The sequence below is a fragment of the Nannospalax galili genome, unplaced genomic scaffold, assembly GCF_000622305.1.
Source record: "Nannospalax galili isolate Female #2095 unplaced genomic scaffold, S.galili_v1.0 scaffold247, whole genome shotgun sequence".
Lineage (NCBI taxonomy): Eukaryota > Metazoa > Chordata > Mammalia > Rodentia > Spalacidae > Nannospalax > Nannospalax galili.
Window position 1 is genome coordinate 961,601 of NW_008356952.1, and position 27,274 is coordinate 988,874.

The 27,274-nt window shown below is 40.3% G+C and overlaps 1 protein-coding gene across 1 annotated transcript in view; it reads right to left on the bottom strand.

The window, feature by feature from the left end:
• The window catches only part of Cpa6 (carboxypeptidase A6), a 339,815-nt gene that overhangs the window by 634 nt on the left and 311,907 nt on the right, over nt 1–27,274 (bottom strand). Inside the window, exons 9-10 of the mRNA XM_008854783.2 lie at nt 12,359–12,561; nt 4,071–4,155 (exon numbers count right to left, since the gene is read on the bottom strand). Of these exons, the coding sequence (XP_008853005.1) occupies nt 4,071–4,155; nt 12,359–12,561 (288 nt within the window). The remainder of the gene's footprint in view (nt 1–4,070; nt 4,156–12,358; nt 12,562–27,274) is intronic.

Sequence of the window (27,274 nt, forward strand, 5' to 3'; positions counted from 1 at the left end):
CCCCACCCCTTTGGTTTGCAAAGAGTTTTATTAAAAAAAAAAAAAAAAAAAAAAAAAAAAAAAAATGAGTTTCACCAAAGAGTCTGCATTATTTTTCAAAATGTATATATAATATGCTTGTTCATTAAACTATACCACGTCCTTCTATTGAAATACCAGTTAGTAAGGATGATCTAACAGGGGCTGTGAGATAGCAGGTAAAGCTGTTGCTGTGTAAGCCGGATAACCTGAGTTCAATCTACAGAACCCACGTAAAGGACTCCACAAAGTTGTCCTCTGACTGCCATATGCACGCTGTCATATGTACACACAATAATAAAAAATATAACAAAAAACAATTAACAGCAGTTCTTTGGCATCTGGCTCATGGAACTGACTCATCACACCTGAGAATCTTATCTATGTAAATTAATGCATTGTCAGTGTGACGACCTCAAAATTTCTCAGTCTTCGTTCCAATAACATTTATCTTCCCCTTTGCTTTGTTCACTTTGCTCACCAATAACAATCTATACTGAGTTTTATTTTCTTTTGCGGTTGTTTTCATCACTCAGTTCTTTCCTTTCAGGGTCTGGGAAATTGAAACTCTGTTTCTAGAAGCCCCTCGATTTCTTCCCCAGTTTTCTCACTCTTGCTGAACTTGTTCTTTGTCTTCAGCTCTTAGTTTCTAAACCCCTGCCTGCCTTCCTGACTTTTCATTTGATTTTCTGGTCAATTATTTGATTAAATTCCTCACCGGATCTTCCCAAATGCCTCCCCTTGCCCTCATTCTGTTGTTTTGCTAATATTCAATCTGTGACCAGATTCTCTGAGTCTGCTGAGTAGGTGTTGTATACCTACCTGTACAGGGTCTAAGCACCGCAGTCTCTTTCTGCTCCCAACACTGACTCATGCTTCTTTTCCTGCACTGACGCAACCTTGCCCATTCTCTTCTTGCCCCACCCCTCCTTTCACCACTGCCTCCTTACTGTAGGTGGTTATGCATCATCCCCTCTTCTGATGTCAGGGCCCTGAGTTTTCCCTTTCGAGCTCAGTGGAAGACATGTGCTTCTTTTATGTGTGTCCTGCCTTGATATCAGAGTTAGTGCCTTCTCTGTAAAGTGAGAGTCTTTTCAGGGATCTTGAGTCACTTAGGAATCTCCCGTGTTGCATCTGTATTGGCCAAAATGCTCAAAGATCCCTTGTTCCTCACAATACCCTTGACTACCAATCTTCTTTTCCTTCTTTATCTTGCTTGAGAACTCAAGAGAATTGATAGATGCTGCTGCATCCCCACACACTTTCAATCTGGTTCTTGTCTCTACCTATGTCTTTGTTCTTGAAGGTTTCCAATGACCACAGTTTTTCTGGGTTTGTTTTCTTTTGTCCTCAGCTCCCACTCTCAGGCTATATTTACAGCACTTAACATAGCTAACAATCCATTCTGGTGACTCGTCCAGCTCCTGTGACCTTACATGTTCCAATTTTTCAGCTGAGAGCTAAAAGTACAAGTGTTAGCAGTACCCTTTTCTGTGTGCCCTGCATCCAGTCCTATCTGTTGTGTGACTTCCCTGTGCCTCAGTCTCCCCCTTTTTTAATTTTAATTTTATTTGTTATTTTTATTTTATTTGTTTGAGTGTATTGCCTGCATGTATGTGAGTGCACTCATGTCATGCAGCGCTTGTGGAGGTCAGAAGAGGGCGTCAAATTCCCCTGGAACTGAAGTTACAGATGGTTGTTAGCCACCATGTGGGTGCTGGGAACTGAATCCAGGTCCTCTGCAAGAACAGCCAGTGCTCTTAACTGCTGAGCCATCTCTCCATCCCCCCTCTTTTTTTAAAAAAAGAATAATGCTAATACCTTTGCAGAGGATTGCTGTGAAAATTAAATGGAATACTAAATCACTTGAAAGCACTTAGAATGTGTTAGCTATTATTATCATTACTGTTATTATTATTATTATTATTGGTCTTTCTTTTGGTCTTTTTGAGACAGGATCTCCCTGTAGCCCCAGCTGTTCTGGAACTCACTATGTAGACCAGGCTGGCCTTGAACTCATGAAGATCCACTTGCCTCTGCCTCCCAAGTGCTGGGATTAAAGGTGTGCACCACCTCTCCCAGCCTTATAATTGGTCTTTTTGAGACAGGGTCTCTCTGTAGCCCCAGCTGACCTGGAATTATGTAGCCCAGGCTGGCCTTGATCTCACAGAGATCTGCCTGCCTCTGCATCCCAAGTACTGGGATTACATCACACCTGGCAGAGCTATTATTATTTTACATCTTTACATCCAATGTGCCTAGTAGATTTTAGAATAGCAAGCTCTAAAGGAATTCATTTATTAAATGAATTAATATCTCATAGAAAAACCTCGATATACTTTTTTTTCACTAAAATATATATGATCCTGTTAGATATACTTCTACTACTGTTACTGTTAATTTTCTAGAGCATGTTTACTTACTCAAACGTTTTAAATGATTGTGCATATGGGTGCTTCTGTGCCCATGCATGTTCATGAACGTGTTCATGTGTGTACATATTTGTGCCTCCATGTGTGAGTGTGTGTGTGTGTGTGTGTGTTTGTGTATAAAGTACAAATGGTAGCCATCATAGCCAAAGTCAGAGATAGCATGTGCCAATTACTATATCATTGTGATGGAAGAGGCTCATCTCTGTAGTAACAGATTGTTATATCATAGTATGGTTGTAAATATAATAGTATAATTATGTCTTTATACCAAGATGAAAGAGTAAGATTTTTAAGCATTCATATTTAAAAATTTTTAATATAAGTAGTATTATGTTGGTATCAGTTGGTAATGTGATTTCTTATAAATACTATTTTTTAACCTTCCAGGATAACTATTAAAAAGCAGTTCTAAAGTCAGGCATGGTAAATGAGGCTGAAGCAGGGAGTTGGTAAATTTGAGGCAAGCTGTGGTTATGCAGCAAGATCATGTAAGAAAAGAGGAGAGGAGAATGGGAGGGGTAGGCATGGAAGGAGAGTGAATGAGAGGCAGAAGAGGGGAGGGGAGGATGAAAGGAGGAAGGGGAAGGGAGAGAGGGAGGAAAACCATTCTAAAATGGTCAGCATGGACCAATGATCAGGAAGTATGAAAAGGAATCTATATACTTGTGTTATTCTCATTATTAGTATAGACTTATTCAATATGTAACGTTAATGAATAAATTCACCTTTGTCCTGAAGGTTGAAGAAAGTGAGGGGGTAAGATAGTAAAAATATGTAAATAAAGAACCCAAAGAGAAATCTATGGCCTTACATAACCAGATGCTGGTACATATACACATACGTACAGTGTGTGTTCACCTTCATACACTTGTGCAGACATTCAAATCTGATTTTTCACTAATTTTCCCAGTCATGCAGTCAATACATTTTAGTATTTTGAAGGTCATGAGAAATAATGTAATCCAGTTCCTCATATTACAGTTGAAATAACTAAAGACCAGAATTAATCAGTATCTTGGGCAGGACAAGCATCTTGGGCAGGACAAGCATCTTAGGCAGGACATGGCAGATTCAGGACTAGAATCTATCCCTTATAGTTTTTGGTCCATGTTCTTTCTATAGATTCAGTTCCTCTCTATTTTATGTAAAAGAAGAAATACTTTAAATCACTTTTCAGTGAAAATTCAGCTGAAGATGCTGTATAGGAAGTAGCATTTCTTAGCAAGAATGGTAGAGGAAAGGGATAAAAGGGAAGCTGCTGTGGGGCTGAGATATTCGCTTCATTATGTTCACGGGGCCCATTTCCACTCTTACAGTACTGACGATTGCTTAAGGAGCCCAGTTTGGTACTTTCCACTGTCAGGGGATCTCAATTCAACTTGTAGTCATTACTGCATGTTTAGCATATTCTCTGCTTAGAACTGGTTTAAATTGGTACAGCGATTTCTGTCAAGCTGTGGAAAACTAATCATATATAAATTTTTTCCATCTTCCTTGGCTAATTTGATAGTCACAAATTTCACTTCAGGGAGAACATACTTTTCATCTTAAAGGGAAGTCATGATACGGGATATTGGCTCAAGAGAGACAATTCTAATACAACATGAACAGGGAACTTACACAATGTTTGGGAGGCTGGACCATATCTGTACTGTACCCCATGTACTGAACGAAGTGCTTTCACAGCTTTATAAGCTGCATATTCCTGTGAGGGAAAAAATGGAGAAACAGTATCGCTTATATAGTTGCACTGAAACTTCTAGAAACACCAGCATATTGCTTGAGACCTGGTGGTCAACAGAGGGATAGAAGTGATGGGCATATTAGTTAACAACTACATTTAATAATAATGTATTATTTTTATGTCACATGGTACATTTGCAATATACTTTGTTGTTTTACAGTGCTGGAGATAATATGTATTTTAGAACACATCTCTTGATTTCATTGACCCTTACACAAACTAGTGATCAGTAGTGTTTCTACTTTTCAGATGAGACAAAGAAGGTTCAGTGATGTTAAAGGGGTATTCTGGGGATATATGGTGAAGAGCGGGTGAGCTAGGATAAGTACCCATATTTTCTGAAGCTGATTAAGTGTGCTGGCCTCTTCACATTAGTTCAGTTTATTTCTATGCACTACATAGTAGTTGATTGCACTGGGACATTGTCAGTCCTATCCCTAGTTCATATCCTGTCCTTAGCAACATGTCTGTGTTGAACAGATACTTAATTAATATTTCTCATAAGAATGTTGAAGAAGCATGTCTTCAAGAGTAGTCAGAAAATAATATTGATTCATAAGCATATATTTCATTGCATATATAACAGGTATTTAAAATACATCTGGATCAATTGAGAAACCATCAAGTAAGAATGACTTTTTTCTCTGTGTTTATTCCTACTAGGAACAAGAACATCAGTTTAATAAAACTTCCTGACTTCTTGGGTTACAAATGCCTCTCACAGAGGCTGCTGCTAAGTTGCAGAAATTCCAAGGTGGAATTCTTCCTATCAGTGCTGAAAGTCAAGAGAAAAAACCTCAACACAGTCAAAATCCTAAGTGGTGGATATTCCAACAGGACCTAAGATAATATTGACTGTTCTTTAAAACCTTTTCAAATGATACAAAAGGCCTAGTTTTAGCAGGGGTTGGAGAGTATTGGGTGACACCTGGGAGGAAACAGTATGCTGAAGCCAGTACACAATGACACATTGCTCCCATTTCGGCTTGCCTGTGAATAATTCAATGCTTCAACTGAAGCACCGTCGGCAACATGGTGGTGTGTGGTGGATTGAGCTCGGGTTGCTGTCCTCATCTGGCTCAGGGATGCACATGAAGTATTTTCAGTGAGTGCCACCTTTTGTGAATACCCCAGGGCCAGGCTCCAGGCCCTGGAATACTATTTCATATTGATCTCACTGATGTTGGCATTTTTCTTATAGTAGCCAACAGAAAGGGAATGTAAACACTGTAGTAGGCATCTTTATGGAGAGTACTCTAAGATTTCAACATCTTCTCCAACAATCTTAGAAATATTCCATGACAAAGGCAGATACATTTAGAAGATTGCTGCATTTTGCTGGTCTGGAGACTTTTATTGTTCATTATTTCTGATGACTCAACTCATGAAAAAATGTATTAAGAAGCAGTCGCTTTGCTTATTTATACAGGGTATAAGTACAGCTTTAATAATTTAAAAATTAAAATAGCATACAAAGTAACGGGATCTATTGTGACATTTTCAAACATATTGTCATAATACTTGGTTCTAATTCACCTCTGACTCTATTGCCCTTCCCCATTCCCCTCCCACTTGCCATTTTCTTGCTGGTCCCCTTTCACTCCCAAATACTTCCCTCTTCTGCCTTTATGCTGCATGTATTCCATCCTTCTTTCCCCCTTCACCCATCCTTTTAAGAGTGCTTCCTTCCTTTTCATTGTCCTTTTCAAGTTTCATCACACACACACACACACACACACACACACACACACACACACACACACACACACACACACCCAGAGTGAGAGAGCAAGACAGAGACAGAGAGATATTTTTAGATCGAGTTTCTGCACATAAAACATGCAGTGTCTATCTTTCTGAATCCAGCTTATCTCATAACAAAATGAGTTCTAGTTTTATTGATTTTTTTCCTATAAATGTCATAATTTTTCTTTATGACTAAATAATTTCTGTTGTGTAAAGTACGACATTTTCATTATCCATTCATCTGTTGATGGGCATCTAGGCTGGTTCCTATTCTGGCAATTGTGAATCGTGCAGAAAGACACATGGATGTTGACTTAGAGTCTTTTTGGTATATGCCCAAGCGCAGTATAGCTGGCTCACATGGTGGTTCTGGTTTTAGTTTTGGGGGAACATCCACATTGGTTTCTATAGTGTTTGTACCAGTTTATGTTCCCACCAGCAGAGCATAAGAGTTAGTCTTTCCTCAAATCTTTGTCAGCATTTGTTATTAGTTTTCTTGATGATATCCATTATGATTGCCATGAGATAGACTCTCAAGGTAATTTTAATTTGTATTTTCCTATAGCTAAGAATATTGAATAATTTTCAAATCTATTTTGGCCTCGTATTTTTTTCTTCTGTGGTATATATTCAATTCATTAGTCCATTTATTGATTGGGATATTTGTTCTAGAGATGTTTTAATTTTGAATTCTTTATATATTCTAGATATCAGTCTCCATCTAATATATAGTTGGTAAATATTTTTTCCCATTCTTTAGGCTGCACCTTTCATGTAACATCACTTATCAACTCTTGGGATTATTCCCTGTGCCTTTGAAGTCCCTTTCAGACAATCTTTGCCTATATATTTAAGTGCCTTACATATGCTTTCCCTTAGTAGTTTCAAAGCTTCAGGTCTAACAGTATATATCTTTGATTCATTTTGAATTGATTTTTATGCAGGGTGAGAGATTTGGGTCTAGTTTCATTCTTCTGCATTGATTATTCAGATTTCACATCACAATTTGCTGAAGAGGCTGTCTTTAGTCCAATACATGTTTTTTGAAACCTCTGTAAAACCCAGGGGGCTTGCATGAGTTTATTTATTTGTCCTCTATCTTATTGCATTGGTGTACATATTTTTTGTTATTTGTTTGTTTGAGACATGCTCTCTCTTGTAGCCCCAGCTGGCCCAGAACTTGCCATGTAGATCAGGATTGGCTCAAACTCAGAGATCTGCCTCCTTTGCCTCTGGAGTGCTTTGATTAAAGACATGTGTCACCGTGCTCAGCTACATGTCTATTTTTACAGTGGTTGTACCATGCTTTTTTTGTTTGTTTGTTTCTATGACTCTGTAGAGACAAGGTATTATGATACCTACAGTATTGCTCTTTCTGTTTTGGATATGTTGGTTCTTTCATACTTCTATATAAATTTTAGGGTTGCCTTTTATATTTCTGTGAATAATGTTATTGGATTGATGAGGACTATGTTAACACTGTAGGTCACTTTTGGCAATACATGCATTTTCACAATATTAATTCTGCCCCTTCATGAACATGAGAAGGCTTTCCATTTCCTACCGCCATCTTCAATGCAGAAAAAGCAAGTTTAAGTTAATAAAAAGAAAAAGAAGAGAAATGGAGAATAATGTTGTGGCAGGGACATGGCCAAGAGATTAAAGAAGATTTCCCCAGAATGAAAAAGCTCAAACGTAAAAATAGATATGGTTATGAAGGAGAATAAAAATAAAAGCTTTCTTTTAAAAATAAAAACCAGTATGATAAAGTAAAAACATTGCTTAAATAGTAGAAAGAAAAACGGGGGAGGGGGAGGGGAAGGGGGAGGAACTAAAAGGAAAAGAAGAAAACAGTGAGAAAAGAAAAGATTGCCTTATAAAGAAAAAAATTATAAAAATTGGGCGATTGTATGAAAGGAAACAAAAACATAAAACCAAAAAATTTTAAACATGACAAAAATACTTCTATAAGTGTAGAAAAAAAAAGAGGAGGCAAAAAGTAGAGCGAAAAACCGAAGCTTTGGTTTTTGACTTTTGGAGACTGCTGTAATATGCAGCAGGGGTTGGGGGACTGGCTTTCCTTGTTTTTCCTGTGGTGTATGCTGGTATTGAGCCTGTGTTGGATGTCAGGGAAGGGAAGGGAAGGATGTCAGGAAAGGGTGTCCGGGAAGGGAAAGATGTCCGCCCACGGGTTGTGAGCTGGGACTTTACATATGGGGGCTTTAGGGTGTGGAAGGGGGGAATGTTTGGGGGAGAAATCAGGGAGGGGGAAGCAGGTAGGATTAGGGTGTGGAAGTGTTTTCTTTTTCCTCTTAAGATAAGAGGAACTCTGCTTATCTTATCTTTGGAGGTCAGAGGAAAGGCAGGCTGCTTCTCAGCAGAGTTTGTAGGTCCCTGTTGGGGAGGAGGGGAGCTGCTATTTGGAACCCTAACATTGGACCCATCCATGATGTCTTCCAGAGCTGTCTATACTTAGCTTTGTAGTCTGGACAAATTTTCCTTCCCTCCTGAGATCCCCAGATGTTACCCACTGGGATGTCTGATGTTCTAGCTGGAAGAGTATTCCATAAGTGTATTGAGAGAGGGGGAAGCAACCACAGTCCTGAGATGGATCCCCGGCTATGTGGAGGCCTTGCCTTTGGACTCTCAAAATCTCCTAGGTATTAACATTCTGCTGGGGGGGGGCGCGGAGGAATGCATCTGTGGGTATCAAGGTACACCACTGGAACTTCAGTGCTTTGGGACTCCACAGCAGTGAACAGCAGATTATGTGGCTTAATTCAGGATTGCTCTCACTGGATGTGATCTGCTCCCAGCCACCAAAGGTGGAGCTGTCTTTCCTTGTGTGCTTCCCTGCCTCAGCTGACCCTCCCTCTGCCTGCGCAATTGCCTCTAAGGGTTGTCTCTCACCCTGGAGCTGTGGCAGATTAAATTCAGTCTCCATGATATGAGGCCCTCAGGACAGCTTAGTTTTAAACAATAGGCTTCCTCTTAGGATGCCACTGCTTTCTGAATCATAAATTCACAAAATAGGATTCATCCCCAATGCGGACATTTCCACCTGAAGAATCTGTATCATCCAAATGCACAAGTGAATTTGAGGCTTGTGAGGTTGTGGACTTGTCCTGTGGACTTGTGAGACTGTGTCACCCAGAAGTTCCTCTGAAAAGCTATGGTCCCACCTCCTTTTCATGCTCTGCAGAAGGAGTCAAGCCCATTAAGAGGTGGGGCTATGGGAATATAAGCCAGGAAAACCACCAGGCTGCTCTCTCACCATTTTGTGTGGCTGTTAGGAAGCCACTGGACTTATGTTTGGGTGTGGACTAGCCGTGAATGGGCTAGTCCCCATTTTTGGAATAGAGAGCTTCGAAAGGCTGGATGCCCCTCCAGTGTTGGGATTTCCTTGGTGGGGCAAGATGAGGAGCACACTGGGAAAAAGGAGTGGAGCCACCCACCCTATTGAGCACTTTGAACACCAATCCAGAGTGAGAGAGCCAGGAGGCGGGAGATGGATTTCAAATATGGAAAAGGAAAAGCCTATAAGAATCCATGTTTTTGTAAGTCATCCCCTCCCAAATGTCATATAAACTATGCAAAATCTGAATAGAATGTCTTATGTTAGTTGGTTAATCTGCTTCAGGACCGGGAGACCCTGAGTGGGGGTGGGTTTCCCAGCTGGAAAAGAAAAATTTAGTGAAACAGACTGCCAGTCTGTTTTCACCAGGGCTGCCTGGCTTATCTTTTGGATGAGACTCTGATCCCCATCCCACATGCTGAAGGGCAGTAGAGTGGCAGGGCCTCTGAGGTCTTGGCTTCCTTCTTTTCAGTATGTCATTATCTTTCTCCCTTTTCTGGTATATTATCACAACCTGTGTGAATTTTAAAGCTCTACCCCCCTGTCTCTGTTGGAATGGAGTCTACTTTTTCTTACTGTGACTCTTCTCCTTCACTGGATCACTTGGAGGCAGCTTCCAGTCTGCCAGAAGTAGAGTTTTAACTTTTTTGAGTCCACTGTACTTCAGCTGTTTCTGTACACATGTGTGTTGTTAAGGGGTTTCAATATGATCTATCCATAAAAAGTGGAAATTTCATTGTTCCAAGAATTATTTCCAGGGTAGCACAGCTAGATACCTATTCAAAGACCCTTTTCCATTGTTTCCTCATTTAGATTGTGCAAAAGAACATTTATGGGTCCTCAGGTAAATAAGAAACACATTTTTCATTTAGGTATTTTCATATTTAAAGTAACTTAATGGATGACTTAAAAATTTTAGCAGAAGCAAAGACTCATTTTGGTGGGATAGTTTGAATAATTTTAATAGAATTTAATGGTTTCTGTTTAATATTCAAAGATTGCCTCATTTCTGAGACTTTTAAATCTTAGTTTTAGTAATTTAGCTTATGTTTAACTCATTCCAGATTTTCTCTCTCAATATATGTGGGTGTGTTTGTGTGTGTGTGTGTGTGTGTGTGTGTGTGCGCGCGCGAGCGTGTGTGCATGTGTGCCTGTGTGTATGTGTACAGGCCAGAAGAAGGTGCTGGGTGTTCTCTTTCTGCTTTATTCCTTTGAGGCAAGGCCTTTTTGAAGGTTTTTTGGCTAGGCTGGTGGCCAGCAAGCCACAGAAATCCTCCTGTATCTGCTCCTGACAGTGCTGGGGCTACTGATGTTCATGTGACCATTCCTGGCTTGTTACATGGGTGCTGGGGCCTGAAGTCAGGTTGTGCAGCAAACACTCTTAATTACTGATCTATCATCTCTCCAGCCCCTACTCTAGACCTCTTTACAATGCTGCTATTGATTTGTGGGTTGAATAAATCATTGCTGATGGAGGATGTGGGGTGCTGCTCTGTGCATTGTAGCATGTTTAGCAGCATGTTTGGCTTCTACCCCTCAGATTCTAATTTTATCTCCCATCCCTGTTGGCAAAGAAACAGAGTTCAATCATCAATGGGAAATAATTTGGTCAATTGATCCATGTAAAAGAAAACTGTAAAATCTCCTAAACAATGGCGTTTGGGGGATTTCTGGGTTGGTGAGCACTCGGTAGTGCTGGGAGGGCCGTGTGCCTGGAGCAGGCATGGAAGCTCTGTGGCCTCCTGCTTCTGTGCTGTACCTCACCTTATACATGTCTTCCATTTGGCTGTTCCCAAGTAGATGTTTTAGAATACACTGGTGACAGTAAACAAGGCATTTCTCTGGAATCTGGAGGTTGTTCTAGTAAACGATGGAAACTCCAGAGAAGATGGTGGGAACCTTGAACTCTTTGGCCAAGTCAAACAGAAGTGTGAATAACTTGAAAATCCCCTGCTTGGGGGTCAGTGTCTGATGTGGATGGCATCTTGTGGGAACGGAGCCCTTAACCTGTGGAGTCTGACAGTCACTCTGTGTAGTTTAGTGTCAGAATTGAACTGAATTGGCTACTTGGTTAGTACTGGAGAAATGATGTAGAGAAAAGACACCATACGTGAGTGTCAGGAATTGAAAAAGAAGAAGAAACTACTAACATTCATACAGAATGGTACCCCAAATTTAAGTTTATAGCTCAGTAAATGATCACAACACATTCCTATAACCTCTGCATCAGGGAGTAGAACAGGAGCTTCCTCCCAATCACCCAACTCTCCCTTTTCCCCAAAGCTAATTGCCATGCTGACTTCTAATACTATTTATTAGTTTTCTTGCCTTTTGAACTTTATAGGCCTTTAGGTGCTAAAGGCTCTGAAATGAACTCACTTGAGAATACATTAAGCCCTATATGGAACAGCTTGTTGGATTTTGAGATAAGAAGCTCTGTCTTTTCCTTTTCATGTAATCGTATGCCTAACGTCTGTTCATTCTTAGTGCTAACTTCTCAGTTATGTGCCCAGAGACTTAGTAGCATTAAGAAAATAGCACTTATAAATTAAAACTTGCTTTTAATTAATGAGAGTCAGACTATAATTTGTGAACAATTATTGACTCAATAAAGTTAATTAAAGCCCTGCATATGTGACCAAAGCTGTAATATTAATCAAATCCATCTTGACCTTTTCTGTATAACCTGTGGTAAGAATATAAAATAGGTTTGAAATCATTTCATTTGAGAAGCAGTATGGGAGTTAAAAGCAATAACCCTGGAGCTAGACATGGGGCTTAGCCTTGGCTATGATCCTGAGTATCTATACGTCTTTAGTCTAATTACTTAATCTCCCTGGGTCTCAATTTTCTTTTCTGCAAAGTGGGGTTAAGAAAAATTTTGTAAAATAAGACTAAGGAAATTAATGACTAACGAGTTAATAAATGTAAGATACTAGAATAACTCAAATTTGCTACCATCAGTAGCAAAATTGAAATCATGGAATCATGATTGGAATCATGGAATAAGAAAGAAAAGGAAAGCATGAAGCCTAACACACGTGTACAAGAGCAAATACTTACCACACAGCTAAAATTGGGGATTGTCGCGTATTTGTAAGAATAGGGATACAACAACATCTGAGCGTACGCATGAAAGGATAGGTATGCTGTAATGCGCTTTCCTTGTTTGCGGAGGAAGTTAGCTACGGCCTTCACTTCTGGCTCAGATTCTGGGAAAGGGCCACAGTATGTATCATCACAAGGGTGGACAGAGGCTCCTTCATCTGTAAATCAGAAAAGAAAATGAGATGAGGGAGCAGGCAGGATGAAGTGAGAAACAAATACGCATTGTTAAATGGGCTTTTTCTTTTTTCTTTCTGTAAATAGGTGACATTATGAAGCAAGTAATCTAATTTCTCATTTGTAGGAATTAATAATGAAAATTCTGAGCTAACTCAAGCCTATGCATGGCTTGAATGGGAACCAGGCACAATTGCTTAAACCTCTAAGGAACACTTTAAGAGACACCCTCAGCTGTCAGTTCTTCAGCTGGTGTCACAATTCTATGTAACCCCCAAAGCAGGTTAGGCTTCTCATTTATATGCTCCACAGTAGCTGAACTTTCTTTTCATAACATTGAATGCGCTTGTAATTAGTGTTCAATATTTACTCATTTAACATTCATCCAATGTTTACACTGTTCTAGATGCCATTGTGTTCTAGATACACAATGGAAACAACACAGAAACAAATCCCTATTCTAATAGAACCCACATTCTATCTGGATTCTTTGCTGTACTCTGATTTCTTCCTGGATACCTAGAGGCTAGCACAGGTGTATGGCAAGTGCTCTACAAATGTTTATTGAATAATTCAATGTCAAACCCGAAGAAAAGGGTAGACTTCTGAAAAGTGTCTGATAAAACAGAAATATTGATAGAGCAAGAGCATGAGGGGATGGGAAGAAATAACCAGGGAAGAAATAACACATGCCCACCCAATTTCTATTTTATTTTTAGATCAGCAATGTCCAAATTGGTTTAGAAAAGCCTAGGATGCATCTCATTTTGCAGATCCACTGTGTTTAACAAATCTTTAAAACTAATTTATTTTTAATGTTTTGATTCTTTTAAGACAGGATCACTTGTAACCCAGGGTGGCATTAAACTCCTAACTCTCCTACCTCAGCATCCTGAGTGCTAGGATTGTAGGTGTGAGCCATCATGCATGCCTCAAAATGTAATTTTAACAATTTTTGAGTAAAAATACGACATTGTAAAGGGCAGACTTATTAGGTTGCCTATGGAGGGGGTGCTGGAGAGATGGCTCAGGGGTTAAGAGTACTGACTGCTCTTGCAAAGGACCTGAGTTTGGTTTTCACCATCCAAACAGCTAACAACTGTCTGTAATTCCAGTTCCAGGGTGTCTAACCCTTTCCTGGCCTTTGTCAGCATTGCACACATGTAGTGCACTTATGTACACTAAGGCAAAAATACTCATACACATAAAAAAAGATAAATATAAGAAAAAGAGATTTATGGAGGGGATAGCAAAAAAACTAACAAGCACTGTAACAATCACAAAGTATTACAGTTCTAAGAAATTTTGTATATAATTAATTATATTTTCTCAAGTTATTTCCCATTGTAAGCCACTACTATTCTTCCCCTACCTCTAGAAAACAGTAATAGCCTCCTCAATAACAATATTAACTCTGAAAGAAATAGAGAAAAAGAAGAGATATCTATGGAATGCCACTGTAAAGTGCTGGGAAGACAAAACTACCAACTCAACAACTAATTAATTCCCAAGGGAACAAAACTAAAGAGCCAGAGAAAAACAAGAATTTACAATTAAGCTAGCAAAAATTCTCAAGGGCAGATAGGGTACTAGAAACACATGAGGTCAAGGAGTTGCATAAAAGAACCAATCAGATACAGCAGAAATGAAAAAAAAAAGCTTAATTCATGGTTTAAATGAAAACAGTTGATGAAAAAATTAATGAGGAGCTGGGTGGGAAATTTCACAGAAGGCATCAGGAAGGGATAAAGAATTAGAAAATGAGACACAAATGAAAGTCCAGGAAACAGAAAAAATATCAGCATGATTAATAGGGGATCTAGAAGGAAAGGAAAAAATAAATATTTGAAGAACAGGTGATTCACATTTCTCCACAATGAAGGATAGATCAAACAAATACTACTCACCAAACAAATGATATAAAGGGAAAAAATATCAATACTTTGACATAGTGAAGTAAAAATTAACGAAAAAACAAAAAGAAAATAATTGCAGGGAGTCAAAGACAGATTGTTTAGAACGAGCAATAGTGAGATTAACATTTGACTTTTTAACAGTAGCACCAGAGCCCATGGGTCCAATAGCTTTCATCTTTTTTCCAGTTGTGGGAGCAAATCCAGGGCCATGTCTAAACACTCTACCACTGAGCTATGGCCCCAGTCCTTGTTTTTTTTTTATTTTTTATTTTTGACATGGTCTTACCATGTAGCACAGCCTAGGGTCAAACTTTTGATCCTCCTGCCTCCTTTTCCTAAGTGCTGGGATCACAGGCCTGTGCCACCACACTTGACTTCAAAGCATTTTTTAAAAGGAAATTTAAATATGGAAGTGGAATAAATATGTTCACTGACACAAAAGGCCTCAGATATTGATATTTAAACTATGTACTGATATGTTTGGAAAATTCCTGGAGAAAATGTTTCAACAAAAAGATAATTTACATACAATAAAATTCACTTTTCAAAGTGTACAATTCAGTGATTTTAAGGGCTACAGAGCTATACAACCATCAACACAGTTTAATTCTAGAACATTCATATCACACCAAAAAAATCACCCAGTGTGTATAGCTAATATATATTTGTGGCATTACTAAGCCACGTTACAGTTACACATGCTGAATAAAGAATCAGCATGACCCTTAGCATTAGTTTTCAGGGTGGGCCTGAACTCTGAGAACCACCTGTGCCTTCTGAGGTCTCATGGAACTATGCTCCTGAGCCAGGCCTCATTCACACTTTTATTCAAACAGTTTCTCCAGCATGAATTGGGGAAACACAAGCTTGGATCCACCTTTATCTTATCAGAGAATCTTGCCTTTTGGTGTCTAGGCCTAGAATGTCTTATACACACCATGTCAAGCATGCTTCATTATTCTTACTGCTTCCAGTGAGGATATGTAAAGGAATACACTGCTTCTAGCGCTTTGATATGCTAATTCAGACACATCCAGATTTACTCACTAACTTGGGAGGAGTGCCAAGTGAGGTCCTGAGGGATCAAGGTCAGGTCCCTGTCACTAGAGCACGTGGCTCAGTGAGCTTGTTTGCAGTTCTAAACAGTAGCTTTTTGGTACAAGATAAGTAAAATTCATTAGTTCCAGATTCTGTCCATAGTGTAAATCATTCCTACATATATTAACCATAATTTTCAAAAAAGGAATTAAAACTTTTGAAAACATTCCAGGAAATGCAAACTGATAGAGGATTGGAGCATGGGAGCCAGAGGAAGCAAAGGTATGATAAAATACTAGTAACTTCTTTTTTAAAAAAATTATTCTTTTTTAATTCTGTGTGTATGAGTGTATTACCTACATGTACGCAAGTGCACCCATGTTGTACAAGGCCCAAGGAAGTCAGAAGAGGGCATCAGATCCCCTGGAACTAGAGTTACAGATGGTTGTTAGCCACCATGTGGGTGCTGGGAATCAAAGCCAGGTCCTCTACAAAAGCAACCAGTGCTCTTAACTACTGAGCCATCCTTCCAGCCCCAATACTGTAACTTCCTTTTATATATATATTTTTTATTATTTTTATTTTATGTGTATGAGTATATTGCCTGCATTCATATTAAGTGCACCAATGTCATACAATGCTCACAGAGGTCTGAAGAGGGTGTCAGATCCCCTGAAACTGAAGTTTCAGACAGTTGTTAACTGCCATGTGGGAACTGGGAATTGGACCCAGGTCCTCTGCAAGAGCAGTCAGTGCTTTTAACCACTGAGCCATCTCTCCAGCACCAATACTGGTAATTTCTTAAAAACATTTTTATTAGCATATATTGTACATCATAATGGGTCTCATTATGACATTTTTATACATGCACGTAATATATTTTGCTCATATTCACCCTCAATTAACTTCTCGTTTCCCTCTTACTCCTGTCGATCCCCTACGTCTTCATGTCTTTTTGTGTGCACGAACCAATGAGCGTAATTAAGGTTACTTAGGAGCATGAACAACTTACAAATGGCTGTACCCCTGAAGAAAATGTTTATCTCTTCCCCAGCAACCATTAACTACCTATGGATCTTCAACCTCAGGGATAGCTGAGGACTTGCGTCTCTCCCAGCTCCCTACTCAGCTCCCTTAGGAGATGTTAGATATTGATTAAATTTAGAGATTGATGGAGAAAAAGAAACTCAAGTATGGGCCTTAGGACTAAGAGAGGGAAAATAGGAAACAAATTCACAGTTAGCAGGAGTCACTTTGGCACATTCAGTAGAAAATAGTAAAGGAGAAAAAGGAAAAAAAGAAACCCTAGAAAATAGAAAAGGAGTGAAGAGGGGATAAATGTCATAATGTAACATTGACTACAAAGATATTTTCCTATAGAAAAATAAAGATCCAGCAACATTATGTCTACACAATTAAGTTGTGGTAGATATATCAGATGTCTACTTTAAGTAACATGGCAGTTGGTGTTTGTGACTTTCCGAGGTTGCATTGCTCCAAATTGGATGCTTAAAGCAATAGAAATTATTCTTTTGCTGTTCTTGAGGCTAGTATAAAATCAAGGCATCAGCAGAGCCATCCTCTTCCTCTAAGGAACGATCCTTTCTTGCCTCTTTCAGATTCTGGGATCTTCTGCCATACCTGGTTTGCGTTGCCTCAGCTTCTGTCTTCTTCACATGAGCTCTGTTATGGTTTGCATATGAAATGCCCTCCACAGGCTCATGTGTTGATCATTTGGTCTCCTGTTGGTGGCACTATTCTGGGAAGCTATGGGAATTTTAGGAAGTGAGACCTAGTAAGAGGAAATAGGGTCTTGGGGTACCTTGTCCCTAGCCCTTGCCTCTCTTTCTCTCTGTTTCCTGTCTGCCATGAATAAGATCCTCTGCCATGATGTTTTGCCCAAGTGCATGGAGCCAAAGGAACATGAACTGAAACCCCCAAACTCATTAACCAAAAGAAATTCTCCTTCCTTTAAGTAGTTTGTATCAGGCATTATGTTACAGCAATGAGAATGCCTTCCGATGTGTCTTTCCTTTCATAAAGAAAATAGTCATTTGGTTTAAAGCTCACTCTAATACAGTGTACCTCCTCTTACAACTTTATATCTGCAAAAGCCCTATTTCCAAATAAAGTTATATACAGGTATTCCAGATTGACATTTATTTTCTGAGAGCCTTATCCTACTATAGTTCCCTGCTGCAAACAATACAGCAGGCAGAGTAGGTGGCAGTGAAGCTTATTTATGGAAGAGAAGGGGAGGGGTGTGTGGAGATAATATAACCTCAAAGACCTGTCCCAGTGAACTACTTCTCCAGCTAGTTCATGTTCTAAAATTCCTATAACCTGCCTCAGACTGGACCCCATGTAAAATACATTCTTGGAGGCATTGCGTATATTGTCTCAAATAGAGGAGACTTGAAGACACCCAGGTCAAAACCAAGTTTAAAATTCGAATAGTGGGTGCACCTTGACTCACATAGTCTGAGCCCCCACAATCTGTTCTCCTCCTAGCCTTGGGCACCAGCCCGCTTCTTCTCTTAGCACCCCAGATCTCAGAACTACCCTCTTAGGCCAGACCTGCCCACTGCTTCCTGTCCCCTGCACCCAGATCAGCTCAATTCTTCAGTCTAGTTTCTTAGAGCCTTTACAGCCTGACTCCATCCCCAACTTGCCTTTGCACACCTGAGACCAGCCTTCTATCCTGGCTGTCCACCACCCCAATTGCCTTGAATTCCCTAGACCAGTCTTCTTTCCTGGTAAGTCTAATCCGACCCACAGTGCCTTGCCTCCCCTACAACCTGAGCAACTATAATCTCACAGACCTCTCTTCCTGTTCTTCTAGCCTTGGACACAGGCCTGCTTTTGCTCTTAGCACCCCAGATCTCTGGACTACCCTCTTAACTCTGCAAGGCAGTGAGGTTTCCAAATTGTGCCTTGTCCACCCCCCTACGTTGGGACCACCTACAGCCCCTCCCACTGCTGCAGGTTAGGCTTCTCCGCCCTTTAGCAGGGGCCCAGACTTTTGCAGAGTGCCTGAGATCACCTGAATCCAACTTCCATCTAGTAGGCTTCCCAAATTGTACTGTGCCCGCTGACTAGAGGAGCCTAGACCTTAGGAGCAAGTCTGATCCTCATCCAACTTGGGCCTCTGTGGGAACTCCTGAGTAGCTGGACGAGAGCCATCTGGTCCCTCTAATATAAAAGGAAAAGAGAGAACCTGAAGCCTAGCCCAACCAGCTTTTCAAGATTGGGGTCAAGAAGACCCCAGTCTTAGCTGAGGAAATATTGGCAACTGATTACTGCTAGGTGAGGAAGAGCTGATTTTCCTAAAGGGAGGGACTCTAGATAAGCTGACTAGACCTCAGTGGATGAACTTGCACTGGGGAATGTCTGGGGATACTGACTTGACACAGTGGGCCTTAACAGGGATGACAGAGTATATGGGTTCCAGTGGGGGGGGGGCGCGGGTTGGAGGGTGTGGTGGAGACAGAGGTATAAAGATGATTAAGATTGTTTGAGATATTCTGTATGAAATACGTGAAAATTCAATAAAAACAAAAAATGTGGTGGGGCCAGAGAGATGGCTCAGTGGTTAAGAGCACTTCAGAGGACAAATGTTTGGTTTCTAGCATCCATGTTTGGTAGTTTGCAATTGCTGATAACTCCAGCTCCAAGGGATCCAATGTCTCCTTCTGGTCTCTGCAGGCATAACTGCACATACATATGCATACACACACAGACATGCACATACACACATAAATAAAACAAATAAATTTTTACATACATACACATACGTGGTGGTGCACATCTGTAGTTCCAGCACTTGGGAGGCAGAGGCAGGCGGATCTTTGTGAGTTCAAGGCCTGCCTGGTCTACATAGTGAGTTCCAGGCCAGCTGGGGCTGCAAGGGGGCCCTGTTTGAAAAAACCAAAAAAAAAAAAAAAAAAAAAAGAGTGTGTGTGAGGCGAGATGGCTTGATGGTTAAGAATGCTTTCTGATCTTCCAGAGGACCCAAGTTCAGTTTCCAGAACCCATCTGGTAGCTCAAACTACCAATAACTCAAGTTCCAGGGCATTCGGTGCCCTCTTTTGTTCTCAACAGGCACCTTACTTACATGCACACACCCACACACAGACACACACACACGTAAATTTTAAAAAATGCAACAGTGTAATTTACCTTCATTATTATTACTTAAGAGATTATTTCATAAAAAATAAGAGAAGTTAATTCAAAGACATGAATACTATCAAATAATTCCTTAATATAATGTTATAAAGAAAATCTTTAAGAATCTACTAAAGGATCTATAATTAAGAACTGAGTTAGAAAACTAGACCATGCTTGTGAGTATGATGACAGTGTTAGAAGATATCAGTTATTCCCTACTTACTTTTTTGTCCAGTAATAATTCCAACAAAAATTCTAGCATCTGGATTTTGGGGGAAAATTCAACTAACAAACTCTTATTTTTAAAATTCTTTACTTATTTTTATTATTTGGGGTTTAAAAATCAAATTTATTGAAGCATGACTTATACAATATTTAGTATTTGTATGTATAGCCATCAACCAACACAACAAAGAACAGATCTAATTATTATTTTTGCAGTTGCTGGGTATTAAACCCCAAGGCCCAGGGCTTCACACACGGTAGGCAAGTTCTCTGCCACTGAGCCACACACCCTTAGCTCTTTGTTTTTAGACAGCATTTGCTAAGTTACCCAGGCAGGCCTCATCCTCCCAAGTAGCTGGAACTATAGGACACCACCATCAGGCCCAGCCTTCAGCACTCTTTCAAATGAGTAATTTTGTTTTGCTGTAATCCTTTGTCTTTGGACTCATGTTTTAGCTTAAGGATTATATAATCTTGGTTTGTATGTATATATGTTTCAGCATACTACCTTTGGATATATGTTATATGATGTATTTATATAATAAAATTCTCCCAAAAGAGTTTTATTCAAATTGGATTATAAATAAGGGAGTAGTCATATAGAATCAGCTAAAATTCTATTTAGTTCATAGGATGTAAAACTTTGACAAAAAAGTTCATTTTAATTTGTTGGTAAAATAATATAGAAGTATCTTAATCACTATTAATGTACATTTTACCCATGTCTACATTTGTATCTGGTAGATATTTAAGACTCAATGTCCATTACTTTCTGTGTTTCAAATATCACTTCCTGGATATTCACCAAAATATAGTTATTTATTTTATTTTATTTACTTTATTAATGAAGAAATAATTTTGTCTAAGTTTAGGAATTTGAAAGGATTGTTTAGAATTGTAAGTTTAAAAAAGAAAACCAGGCAGAAAAAGGAATCAAATGGGAGGACAAGATGTCCAGTATGTAAAGGTGCTTATACAGACCTGATGACCTGACAAACTCTAATTTTTAAAAATAGTTTTAAATTTATTCATTCATTCATTTCTAGCTTTTTGAGGCAAGGATCACTGAATAGCCCAGGTTGGCCTCAAAATTATGGAAATCTTTCTGCCTTAGCCTCCTAAATGCTAATGAGGATTGCATATGTGTCACCACAATGAGCTTGAAACTTATTTCTGATTGAAACATCATAAGTGCACATATTTACAGAGTATAATGTGATAATTTTATATATGTATACCATGTGCAGTAATCAAATTAGAGTAATTGACATCTCCATCTTCAAAATTTATTATTTCTTTGTGTTTGGAGACTGTAAACTCCTGTCATCTAATTCTTTATAAAATGTATGGTAAATTGTTATAAACCATAGTTACTTTGCTGTTCAATATAATGTAAAACCTTATTCTCCTATCTAACTGTGGTTTGGTACTCATCATCCAACTTTACTGCCCCTGCCCTGCCTATCCTCTAGGAGTCATGATTTTTTTCTCTTCTTTGAGATATTTTTTAGTTTCACATATTAGTGAGAATATGTAGTATTTTTCTTTCTGCATCTGGCTTATTTCATTAACATATCATCCAGAAGAACATTGCAAATTTTGATAAGGAATATGTAGCTAGGAAAACCTGAGGAAAGTGAGGAGGGGCTTATCCCAAAAGGCATTAAAACAGGCTCTGTAGGTATAATAATAAAAATGATGGGATCCTGAGTCAGGAGTAGACTGTTAGACTAATGGAACAGAATGCATGGGAATTTGATACATCCGTGGAGAGTGGCATCAGAATCACTATGGAAATGGTTGCCTGGTGAATAATGTTGAGAAAACTAGCTCATTATACAGAGCAAACAGAGTTGGATCCTTACTGCACAAATATACAGAACTAAAATTTCCAACTTAATAATTTAAATGAGAACAAATCAAGATAAGGAAGAACCACAAGGATTTGGTACTGTTAGCCAGATGCTTTTTCTGACCCCTTTCCGTCACCCTTCTACATGGGTTACAGAATATGGAGATAGTTATGAGAGAGGTGTTCTTGAGTAACTATGCTTTGTCGATGAAGATTATGTGCAAAGTGAGGGGTGGGAAAGGCTTTGAACTCATATTTGGTAGTCTAGGAATATGGCTTAGCAGGTACTATATTTGTGCAAGCCAGATGACCCGAGTTCGATCCCACATAATGGTGGAAGAAGAGAACCAACTCTATAAAGTTTTCTTCTGACCTCCACATGCATGGTATTACATGCATTCACCCCCCCCCTCCAATTTAAAAAAAGTGTATCTGGCCATGTGTGATGCAGGCATAATTAAAATGGCAAAGGGTGAAGGTCAGAAAATAATACTGGAAAAAAATAAAGGAGGAAGAGTTTCTGAGAAAATTATAGATACTCAAAAACAGCTCTCCCAAAATTCTCCTTAAAATAACTTATTTAAAAAGTATATCTTAAATATTTGAACACTTGCAAGTCTATCGTTAGTAAGAATTAGACTTTACAAATAGCCTCTTTATGTAAAATCTGACAGCAATGCCCATGGCTATGCCTCCACTACCATCTCCTGACTTGTTTGGATTCACTATTTATCAGGTTTTGTAAGCACATGGAATATCCTTTTTTCATGTGTGTGTGTGTGTGTGTGTGTGTGCATGGAAGTCAGGGGTCAACTTGAGTTATCTTTCTTAATTACTGTCCACCTTATTTTTAAGACAGGATCTCTCACTGGGACCTGAGGCTCACCAATTAGGCTAGGCTGGCTGGCCAGTGAACCACTGAGATTTGCCTGCATCTACTTCCTGGCATTCCACCATGCCCAGCTTTTTAGCTCGGCACCAAACTTAGGCCTTCATGCTTGCATGACAAGTACTTTACTGACTGAACTGTTTCCCTAGCTCCATGAAGCATATTCTTTAATCTTTACATCAATCTTATGTGGTAACTAGTGTTAATATACCTTTATTAAAAAGTTAATCAGACTATGGGCAATGATGTAATAATAGCTAAAAGGGGCTTGTATTTCTGAGTTAATATTAAAATTTAAATTCACCTGAACAACAGTTGTTAAATACTTCTGTTTTAGATAATACATTTTTATTCACTGGGGATTCACACGTGAAAAAGTGAGTCTCAGTTGAGGAACATACCTATTGGCCTAGAAAGCAAATGCATAATGGATAAAGGTAGAGAGAAGAAGTAATTACCGTGTGTGAATGTTCAGGAAAGTCTTCACAGAGGAGACAGTGTTTCCTGGAAGAGGAAGTCTAGAGGATAGTTTCAGGCAGTGAAATAAATCAACAATGGTACAAAGCAAGATACATTTAGTACTACATTTGAACACAAATTTGAGTCAGGTAGGTTTGATAAGTGAGCCTGCAATGGTAATTAGAGGCTAGTTCACAGAACATTGTACATATATGTAATGGATGTTGTAGTATCCTTCAGGAAGTAAAGAACTTCAGAGGATAAATATGCACCATTATCTTAAAATAAGGATAAAATAGGTGGAATCTAACTGAAGTGCTTTAGCAGAGTTTAGGTATTATTTTCCTAAATGAATATAAGATGTAAATTATGATGTAAAAGATCATGAGCACATTAAATTCTTGATTAATCTCCTAATAAGAATTTCTGTGCAAAAGTATGTGTATTGCAATCTATAGTCTCAATATTTGAAAAATAATTTCTCTAAGAATAGCCATTGGAGAGTTTATTCCAGAAATACACAGAAAATTAATATTTAGTAGAAGAGAAGAGGAAATTATATTAAAAAGATAGTTAAAGTATCTGGGGAGGTTCTTCTTGCAGCAAGCAGATGGTGATTAACACTGACACCCACAATGGGTCAACATGCAAAGAATAAGAGAGTGGTGTGTTCATCCCTAAATGGGACACCTATATCACGAATTCTCCTCCCGAGGCTCAGAGATCTTTGAAGAGAGATAGAAAGATTTTAAGAGCCAGAGGTGGCAGATGAATACAAGGAAACTGTGTGTGTTGTCTGGACACAATAAGGCAGTTGCATATATTAACCCACAGTGCTTGTGATAGCATGCATAAGACCTGTGCAAACCCAAGCCAAACAGGGGCTCAGCATGGATGGCAGAGGTGAGCAAGAAGACACAGCCCTAGCTGAGGATCTATTGGCAATTGGAAGCTGCTGGGAAAGGGAGAGTCAGTTTTCTTTACTGGTGTGATGCCTGGTAGGTTGACCAGACTCCAAAGATAGACCCACATTCAAGAGCATTTGGGGAACACAGGTTAGACTTGATAGGCCTTAAAAAATAATAGAGGACATGAAGTCACATGTGTGTGTGTGTGGGTGGGGTGGTTAGTAAGGTGGGGATGGAGATGGGGGAGAGGGGTCTGTGATCAAAATATATTGTATGAGCCAGGCATGGTAGTGCACACCTTTAATCTGAGGACTAAGGAGGCAAAGGCAGGTGGATCTCTGTGAGATCAAGGACAGCCCAGTCTACACAGCAAGTTCCAGACTAGCCTGGGACTACAGGAAGACTGTGGGGACCTAAAAGCCCTGCCTTGCAGAGGTCTGAGAGGAAGTTACTGGGGCACGGCCTGACTTGTTTTGAAAGTCTGAAGGATACTTCCGCACTGCTGAGGAGTGCATGATCAGTGAGTGATCATCCTTAAGATACACCCGGGGTGGGGGCGGATTTCCAGGTGCCTTTATAAGCTCTGTAAGAGCTGCAATAAATGAGTCCCTGCTTGAGTAGACTCCCCATTGAGTCTGATTGTTCCCGGTGCTGGGGGAGGCAAGGGCTGGCGAACGGCGCGCTTACTCATCCCCAGTCATCCTTGTGCAGGGGTCGTAGGCTCGAACCCCCCCGCAAGTGGCGCCCAACGTGGGGCTCGAAGGAAGGTGAAAGGAAAAGGATTGGGGCCAATCGAGAGTTCGCGGTAAGCGAGACCTGAAAGTTGGGTAACACAACTAATAAGCCTGAGGACCCAGTGCTTAAAACACTGAGAGATATACTTAAAAGTAGGGGTTGGATCTGTCAGATCCGGCAGCTCAAAAGGTTTGGGCAGAGGCCATTCATTTGGCTCCCTGGCTACTTGGGGCTAATGTTATTACTAGGGATACATGGGAACATGTTGAATGCCTAGCTCTATCAAGGGAGGTTCAATTGGGGATTGATCCATCACTGGGGCTCTCAGAAGTGAAACCAAAAGCAGCCAAAGTAACAAGCGGCACCTCAGGCGTGCCCTGGCTAGCTTCAGGGCTTCCCAGGACCCATGCTCAGGACCCATGGGTTCCTTTTTCAGAAAGGCAGGGCAGGCTGGAGCACATGGAGTCGGCAGCGAAAGCCACCCACCCAACCCATCTTGAAACATGGACCAAGGAGTCTAATGCGTGTGCGAGTCAGGGGCTCATGTGAAAGCTGGGTGGGGGACCACTCCTGGGCTAGTGACCGGCTGCCACCAGGCACATTTAAAAAAAAACAAACCACCATTGGCAGTGCACCGCAACCAGCTCCAGTATGGCTGGGAAGGCCGGGTTTGGGGAAGGTGGCTTGTGGGGCCCCGTCCCGTCCCTTCCACGGGCTACTGGGGATTCCCCACCCCCTGACTGTTACAGCCCCACTGGCAGCAGCGCTCGATGAATCCCGGGGCCAAGGGAGCCATTAGTAAAAGCCTACAATGTTTTCACTGATGGTGGCAGATTTGGAGCTGCAGTGGTAGTATACCTAGGGGCAGATGAGAAACCAAAAAGATATGTCCACACTTGTGATGGCTCAGCTCAATTCAAGAAACTCATTACCATTGCTTTCTGATATTTTTGTGTCCATTGACACATTCTCACATGCCTGTTGGGCTACCGCTCATACAGGAGAGAAGTCTAAACATGCTCAGTCTCATTTTCTCTGGTGCTTTGCTACATTGGGATTGCCCCAAAGAATTATTTCTTTTCACTTTGGGGAATTCAACACAATACAGGAATTCCCTACAATCCCCAAGGTCAGGCCATTGTAGAACACAACCATCAAAACCTAAAAATTCAATTACAAAAACAAAAAGGAGGAATAAGGCCCCACCAACAGCTGTGTATAGCCTTATTCACTATTAATATTCTTAATTTTCAAAAAATCAGTTGGAATCCCGGTTTCAGAAGCATTGGGGATAACAGGAGCAGAGTAAGGTGGAAGGACCCCATTACAGGGCAATGGAGAGGCCCAGATCCATTGCTAACCATGGGTCGAGGAAGTGGGTTGGCCAGGATCTGACTGACTAGCATGCCATCTGAGGTGAAGGACCCAGTTCCTTGGCTTCATTGCCAGTAAGCCTCTTTGCCTTTTAGACAACTGGCTGATTGGCCAAAAGGTACATGGTCTCAGAAGCATTTCAACTTGTCCTATGCCATAACTTGCTTTGTTTCCCTTGATAATGCTTATCTTTAAGTGTCTTTACCAGATAATTTGGCGACAGAGGACCCTTGGAACTGCCACGGCCCACCTCCTCATGATTATGGACTCCCCCAGGAATATACCTCCTCCAGTTGTCCACGCTTGGCTAACCGAATTAGGCAGAGACTAAGACTGTCACGGGCTGGCATTACCCACGTGGCTGCCCTTAATTATGACACATTTTTAGCCAAGGACAGGTAAGATGTCCCATGACAAGCACTCCTAAGACAGGACATGCACATGGCCAGGTGCATGGTCTAATGACAGGCAAGTCTTGGTCAGAGATGACACAACCTAAGACAGGAAAAAATGCATAAGATTAGAGGAAGGAGATAGCCATCTCTCCTCAGGGAGCCGTCTATGAGATGGGCAACCCGTGAAATAAAGTCAGTCTGACCTTGTATAATAAAAATAAAAGGGGGGAGATGTGGGGACCTAAAGGCCCTGCCTTGCAGAGGTCTGAGAGGAAGTTACTGGGGCACGGCCTGACTTGTTTTGAAAGTCTGAAGGATACTTCCACACTGCTGAGGAGTGCATGATCAACGCATGATCATCCTTAAGATACACCCTCATGGGGGAGGGGGATTTCCAGATGCCTTTATAAGCTCTGTAAGGGCTGCAATAAATGAGTCCCTGCTTGATTAGACTCCCTGTTGCGTCTGATTGTTCCTGGTGCTGGGGGTGGCAAGGGCTGGCGAATGGCACACTTATTCATCCCCAATCATCCTTGTGTGGGGGTCGCATGCTCGAACCCCCCACAGAAGACTCTCAAAAAAGTATTGTATGTGATTCTTAAATGTATTAGCTCAAAAGCCTCCTGAAAAATACACAATATACATATGAGTGCATGTATATATCTAAAGGCTACCCAACAAAATCTCAGTGCCAGGCAGGGGAATCCTCCCCTTGAGTTGTTGATCAGGGTAGTCC